Here is an 8,146-nt window from a genome sequence, read left to right on the forward strand (position 1 = left end):
ACCCTCTAGTCCAATTGGACTATTTGTAGTCTCTTCCATGGGACATTCCATCTCCCTTTTCTATTCCTTTCTACAGGCTGCCTCCTATTCCTGAAACAAACTTCTCAATCACCTCTACTTCCAAGAAACCTTAGCCCTTTTCAAGTGCAGTCTTTGTAAATGTTTTACAATTATCTCCCTAGGGGAAAAATAAGCAATAATATGTGGATGGCAGACTTTTAAATTTAATTTTATTAGTAACATTTTGCCAGTTTTTTAAAAGATCTAGACAATCAATAAAATAATAATTAAGTCAGGATTTGTAGCATTTGCTAGCTTCTAAGATGTAGATGCTCAATTGAAAATTTAATAATCAGGTCTCACAAGTCAGGTGGAACTGATTCTGGGAGACCCATGGCTCCTTCCAAGATTAGCTCAAGGACTTTTCCCCAACTCAACTGTACAATCTACTGTCAACCAAGTAACAGAGTAGATGGAGCTAAAGAAATGAAGTCAAGAATGAGTTCAGACTCTGCTCCAAACAATACTATCTATTTGATTCTGGGTCAGTCAATATATCTGGGTCAGTCAATAATATCAGTTTCCTCATTTATGAAACTATGATTATAACCAAATAGTACTCTGATTCTTATATTGTTTAAGTCTTTTTGGCATGATAAAAATGCCTTTGGTCTGAAAGTTAGGCAACTTTGGTTCTTATCCACCAATTGCTCTTTGAGGTAAGGCAAATTCCTTTCCATCTCTTGGCTTTAATGACTTGCTTATAAAATTATGGAGTAGAATTAAATGGTATTTTTTTGTTTTCCATTATTATATAACCTCTTAATTTTAGACTGCTTATATCATGGGACAATTTGATAGGGTTCCTAGCACTAAAATGAAATAAAAATCCTTAAATTATCAGGGAAAAAGTTAAAAAGAATTTTAAAATTAAGACTATTTTAATGCTTTAAAACATTTCATTGGGGTTAAATGATATGAGTTAAAATTATTTTTCTGTTACTGATTACAAATGTGACATTGGACAAATCCCTGATCACCTCAAGGCTTCAGTTTCCTCATCAATGAAATCATATGACTTCTGAAGACTCTTCTAGGTTTCAGTTTTCTGATCTTTTTGGTAATATTTATAGCATCTTATGCATATGGTTTTAGTTCTGTAAGCCATAACCCACTTTTTTTTAACCAGAATTAGTATTTTAATTCTAAGTACGATCTGATATTAGTATTATAATGTCTGAAGCCTACCTTACTTAGATCTTACTTAGATCTTTCAGAATGGGTGAAAAAATTCCAAGGAGTAGAAATGGCAGAGAACCTTCACTTACTCATCTTTGATTAGAAACCTAATTCAGAGAAGGAAAAGAGAAAACTGGCAAAAACTCTTGATTGTACTAAGAAATAGAGATTTCCAACACAACTGTATTATCTTGTCATTTTTTTCCCATGAATTTATATGCAAGTCTAGTGTTTCCAGGCAAACAAAATAAAAGGAGCTACCAATTGACCACACGTTTGTTCCACTGAAGTGAATCTAAATCTGGCCAAAATATGCTTTCCATATCCTAAGGACCAGGAGTTGAACTAAAAAGGGATAATATTGTAGGTTCTCTTAGGGGAAATTACTCCTCTGCGACTCCCATAACTCAGTATCTTGACTATATAACATGAAATTTTACTCCTTAATCTTTAGAATTGCAAACTACTCAGCAGTAGTCATGAGGTCATTGTACAGAGAAGATATCACTATTCTAGGAGGATTAAAGAAATAAAGAATATGAGCTCACTAGGAAGCAACAAATTGGGCCACCAGATGTGCAAAAGGAATGGTCAGGGGATGAGATGACTATTTAGAACCCAGACAATGTGGCTTCCCATAATGCATCTTGACTTCTTTGGCTTCTGTTGAAAGAAAGGTCTTTCTGCATACTTTCCACAATCATCAACCAGAAAGGTTAGGCAACTACCAGGTAGAGGATGAGAGAGGAGCATACTTTCCTTTTACCAATCCACTATATCCCTTGAAGTAGTTTCTCTGTAATAAACCACCTAAACCTTAGAGAGACCCTCTGTCCCTGTTGGAAGCAATCTTAAGAAGGGCTGGGATTATGTAAAGGGGCTTTTATTCACTCCAGCCTTCATTTCTCAAATTGAATGGCTTCTCTAAATTTCTTAATCCCTAGGTTTCAATATCCATCTTCAAAATTGGAGGTTCCCAATGTTTGAAATTATCTCAGAAGCCGTTTGTCCTAGCCCATATTTGAACAAGAACTCCATCTTCAATGTTCATGACAATTCAGGATCTACATGAAGTTCTCCAAGGGAAGGGAAATCACTTTTTCCTGAGGCAGTCCATTCCACTTTTGGACCGAAATATTTAAGATTTCCTTTCCAGATAACCTAAATTCCTCTCCAGAATGGGGCATGCCCCATGTCAGAAGTGTTACCTGTTTCCCCAATTCAAGAAGAAATTGGTTCCTTTCCCATGATTCTTCTATTTCTCTATTTATGTTAACCTTGTGTGTTTCTAAGTAAAGGGCTTCCATTTAAATATATAAAATTAAAGTAGCAATTGCCCTCAACACTAGAAAGTATATCTTATTCTTTTGCAAAGAATCTCATATAATCTCAATAATTAATCCAAAAAAAAAGAATCTAGAATAGCTATTACCAAAGTATACCTGGGAATTCTTGAGTTCATGAGACCCTTTCAAGGGTATTGCAATATTTAAATTATTTTTATAATACTATTAAATTAACATTTTTGTTCTAAAGTCAGAAGGCATAACTTACATAAATAAAAGCTCTTTGGGGGTATTTATAGCTGCACTTTTTGTGGTGGCAACAAACTGGAAAAGGAGGGTATGTCCTTCAATTGGGGAATGGCTGAACAAACTGTGGTATATGCGGGTGATGGAATACTATTGTGCTAAAAGGAATAATAAACTGGAGGAGTTCCAGGTGAACTGGAGAGACCTCCAGGAACTGATGCAGAGCGAAAGGAGCAGAGCCAGAAGAACATTGTACATAGAGACTGATATACTGTGGTAAAATCGAATGTAATGGGCTTCTGTGCCAGCAGCACTGCAATGACCCAGGACACCTCTGAGGGATTTATGGTAAAGAACGCTACCTACATTCAGAGGAAGAACTGCAGGAGAGGAAACATATAAGAAAAGCAACTGCTTGAATGCATGGGTCGGGGTGGACATGATTGGGGATGTGGACTCGAAACTACCACACCAATGCAACCACCAACAATTTGGAAATAGGTCTTGATCAAGGACACATGACAAAACCAGTGGAAATATGTGTCGGCCATGGGTGGGGGGAGTGCGGGGGGTGAAGGGGAAAGTAGGAGCATGAATCATGTAACCATGTTAAAAATGATTATTAATAAATGTTTAAATTCAAAAAAAAAATAAAAGCTCTTTGGGGGTCCTCAATAATGTTTAAGAGTGTAAAGGAGCCTTGAGGCCAAACATTTCAAGAACTGCTAATCTAAACTATCCCTTCAATCACTAACAGTTTAAAATTCTGGGACCTATAAAGATTAAATATACCTATATGTATGTCTAACTATGTATTATATGTCAAATCCCAGTCACTGTCAAAATCTAATCTGGAAGAGTAATATGGAGCAACTACTACTATTACTACTACTACTACTACTACTACTACTACTACTACTACTACTACTACTACTACTACTACTACTACTACTACTACTATACTGCTGCTGCTGCTGCTGCTGCTGCTGCTGCTATTACTGTCACCACAACCATCACTACCACCACTACTACTATTACTACTAAAGAGAAATCACAGTTTAGAGCAATGAATGTTCCTCTGGCATCAGTAGATCATGCAAGTGGCTCTAGATGTGTGATCATGAACAAGTTGACTGAGGTCATTTTCAACTCTCAAATTTATTGACTCTATTGTCCTAATTCTAAATAGTAATTTTCCATTAATTAAAATATTGGGAGAGAACTACCCCAACCCCAAATAGAGATGTGTTTGTATAGAAATTTATTTAGGAATTTATGTTCATTTTTCAAAAGCCTGAGCCTGAACAGAATAATGGATAAGAAAGAAATTATAAATTACTCAAGAGTTTCTAATCAGCATTGAGGTAGTTACTCCACTGGTAATTCTATGTATTAGCTGTGTCTCAAGTCACAACTTCAACACCATCTGCAAATGCAAAAACTCTGACAGAACAATAGCTTTATTTTCTACCAAATTCTCAACAACCTTTTAAGTTAATTATTGCAGGGATGATAAATAAGTCCCTCAGGGACTTAACAGTGTCTTTCCCAGGAAAATGGCAGACTCACAAGGGCTTTTTCCATGACACCATATCATACCTTTTGCTGCTCAAGGAATTTTGTTAAAGTTCCTTTAAAAAGATTGACTCTTGAAATTTGAAAAAATATCATCAAGTGAGGACTATAAGTTGTGAGGAGATAGTCAGTTTCCTCAAATTTCTAAAAGTGGCAGATGACAGAGTCAGGTGCTGGAAGCCAATTTGAGCAGATGTCCCCCTGTTCAGGATGGAGAGAAAAAAATTAAGTTCCTTGACTCATGGGAGATAATTAGGGAATGGGAATTGAAAAGGTTGTACTTTTAAAATCAAAGTGAGGAATGAAAATAACTATGAGGTTCTCTCTTGAATTAAAATGAGAAGCTTAATGAAGATTTTGTAGCCTCGACAATTTTCCTAAAAGCACTCTTCACCTCCTTGTTCCTCAAGCTGTAGATGAGAGGGTTCAACATGGGGATGACCATGGTGTAGAATACTGAAGCCATTTTGTCTGTGTCCATAGAATGACTAGAACTGGGTTGTAAGTACATGAAAATGATGGTCCCATAGAATATAGACACAGCTGTGAGGTGGGAAGCACAGGTAGAGAAGGCTTTCTGGCGACCCTCAGCTGAGCGCATTCTCAGGATAGCTATGAAGATGAATAAATAGGATACCAATATGGTGAAAATAGCAAAAAAGACATTGAATCCCACAACGAAGAAAACAACTAATTCACTGGTGTGTGTATTGGAGCAAGAAAGAGCCAAAAGGGGTGGAATATCACAGAAAAAATGAGGAACAACATTGGAATTGCAGAAGTGGAGGCTGAAAGTGTCTCCTGTGTGAATGGAGGAATTCAGAAAACCACAGACATAGGAGCCAATGACAAGACCAGCACACACACTGGGTGTCATGGTGGTGGTGTAATGGAGGGGTTTACACACAGCTGCATGGCGATCATAGGCCATAGCTGCCAGGAGATAACTTTCAACAGTGGCAAGTGCCACAAAGAAGAACATTTGTGCAGCACATCCGTTGTAGGAGATGATTTTGTTGCCTGTGAGGAAGCTAGCCATCACTTTAGGAGTAATAGCTGTAGAATAGCCAAAATCCACCAGAGAGAGGTTACTGAGGAAAAAGTACATGGGTGTGTGGAGACGAGAGTCCCAAGAGATGATCACCACCATTCCCAGGTTTCCCACCAGAGTGATGACATAGATGACCGTGAACATTATGAAGAGGGGCACCTGAAGTTCTGGGGCATCTGTTAATCCCACAAGGATGAACTCTTTCACCTCTGAGCTATTCTCCATATATATCTTATGGGACTTTGTAAGGCTCACCTGTGTTAAGAGAAAACCATATAGCAAAATAAATCATAGCTGATGATAAATATTTTGTGAAATGTATAGAATCCTTTTGAATTAGGAAACTGAACTTCTATTACATAAAAATTGCTTTTCATGTAGGTTAAACTAAATGAAATAATATCAATACTGCAATTGAGATTTTTCAACACATATACTAAAATGCAAAATCTCATTATACTTTATTAAGTTCATTAATGAAACTCACATTTCAACATTCTTCCACCCTAGTGAACTTCATCTTTCTTCTTCCTCAGCCATACATGGCAATGGCCATTGACTGTCCTTTCTCAATGGGTTTTTCTTTTATTTTTTGTTGACAAAATTTTGCTGAGAGATTTATGGAGTAATTTGAATACATTTTTTCACTGATACTGTCCCTTCATTTTTAAATTTAGTTTTTTTGATTAATTAAGAAAAATTTTCCATGGTTACATGATTCATGTTCTTTCCCTTCCCTCCTACCTCCCCCCTCTTGCCAATGAGCAATTCCACTGGGTTTTACATGTGTCATTGATCAAGACCTATTTTGATATTTCAATGTGTTTTTCTGACACTATTCTCTCCCAGTTCTCCTACCTACAGTATATTCTCACTTCTCATTCTCCTAAGTTGGATAATTTTACATGACCCTATCTATGCCTGGGATCTCTTTTGAGTGGTTTTCTCTCTTCATGAGTTCTCTTTTGTAGTCATCAATTTCTAGCAGTTCAATTTTCATTGCTAAATCTATATATGCAGCCTCAGAAAACAAAGCATTGGGGAAAATAATGAGATTTTTGAGTGAAATACAGGAGAATTAGAAGTGATTTACTTTTTAGAATTGAAAAGTAGATCACAAGCCTGGCACAAACATGTGATGTTATGTAAGGGGATTCAGTTTTCCAGAAATTCGTTAGACCCCTCATCCAAAGGCAAATAACCTCTAACATTTTCATTTATCTTAGGGATGTTTCATCATTCAAAAAAATGTAGGAACCAATAAGGAGAAGTTTTATTCTGGATGTGATTCTCACTCAATAATAGAAAGGAATTTATTGCTAGGAAGGAAATAATGGAAACCTGTAGATCACTCCATCCTAGAATTTATAATTGAGGAGAGAGAAAAAATAGCATCGTTGACATATACTCTAGTTTTTTGGAAATCTAGTGTCAGTGGGCTCAGAGAAAATATAAGTGGTATTCCATAGACTAAAATGCTTTAGAAGAAGTCATCCCTGGAGGGATGAGAGCTATCAGAAGAAACAAAGGGAAATAATTAAATGAAGATGGAAATATGTGATTGCATGAAAAGACCAATATTTATACAGAGTATACTCACTAACTTAGATTTTTAAACAGGAATGAGTGGAATATGGAAGCAAGGGCATATAACATAACAAAAGGTGGGGGTCTTTAAGAATCAAGAATACTTATTGTAAGTCTTTGTGGTAGAATTGGAATTTGAATTCCAATTCCAAATAAGAATTGGAAATTGAAGGGATCTCCATCAGTTGGGGAATGGTTGAGTAAGTTGTGCTATATAATCATGATGGGATACTCTCATTCTATAAGAAATAACAAGCAGGATGAGTTCTGGCAAAGCTTCTCAATGTCTAGGATTTTTCTGTTTTCTCTGCAAAAGAGAATTTACAATGGAAATGATAAAACAAATATGACGATGGAAAGACAAGACCTAAGATAAGGAAGCAAATTTTAAGGGAAAATTTGGCTGTCCTTGACAAATTCAAGTCAGCTGGCCCCGCTGACCTACATCCTTGTGTTCTGAAAGAACTGGCAAATGTAGTTTCTGAATCACTGCCAGTGATGTCTGAAACATCATGGAAATTAGGAGATGTACCACTAGATTGGAAAAGAACAAATTTTCTTTTATTTTCAAAATACAGAAGAGAACAAAGTGTGAAGACTACAACCCAGTAAGCATGTTACCTTCTAGGGATATACTTGAAAAGATCACTTGAGAGATGGGTAACAAATATAGGCAAAGGAAAGCAATAAGTATATATATATATATATATATCTCAAGAATTTATGCCAGATTCAGATAATTTCTTTTTTTTGACAGGAGTACGAAAGTAAGAAAGGGGAGAGCCAATTAGGTGGGTCAGTGGAGAAAGAACCAAGGCTGGAGATGGTAGGTCTTAAGTTCAAATCTGGCCTCAGACACTTCCTAACTGAGTGACCCTGGGTAAGTCACTTAACATCCATTGCCTACCCCTTACCATTCTTCTGTCTTGGAACTAATACTTAGTATCAGGTCTAAGATAGAATGTAAGAGTTTTTTATTTTGTTTTGTTTTGTTTCTACTAGGAGAGGAAAATGCTTTGAATGTAGCTTACATGGAATTTAGCCAATCTCTTGGTGAAGTATCTCATAGGCTCCTTATGAAGCAGGGTCCTACTACTGAATTACTACTCTTCCCTCTTCTGATAAAATACTCTGGGACATCAGTCAAGTCATCCCTTCTCCC

The 8,146-nt window shown here is 36.5% G+C and overlaps 1 protein-coding gene across 1 annotated transcript; it reads right to left on the reverse strand.

Moving 5' to 3' along the window:
* Positions 1 to 4,677: 4,677 nt before the first annotated feature.
* Positions 4,678 to 5,622, reverse strand: LOC123251121 (olfactory receptor 5B12-like). The gene has a single exon (XM_044680300.1). It carries the CDS (start codon positions 5,620 to 5,622, stop codon positions 4,678 to 4,680), a length of 945 nt encoding a protein of 314 aa, XP_044536235.1.
* Between the last annotated feature and the right edge of the window lie 2,524 nt (positions 5,623 to 8,146).

The sequence above is a fragment of the Gracilinanus agilis genome, chromosome 6 (genome assembly GCF_016433145.1).
Source record: "Gracilinanus agilis isolate LMUSP501 chromosome 6, AgileGrace, whole genome shotgun sequence".
NCBI classification, from domain to species: Eukaryota; Metazoa; Chordata; class Mammalia; order Didelphimorphia; family Didelphidae; genus Gracilinanus; species Gracilinanus agilis.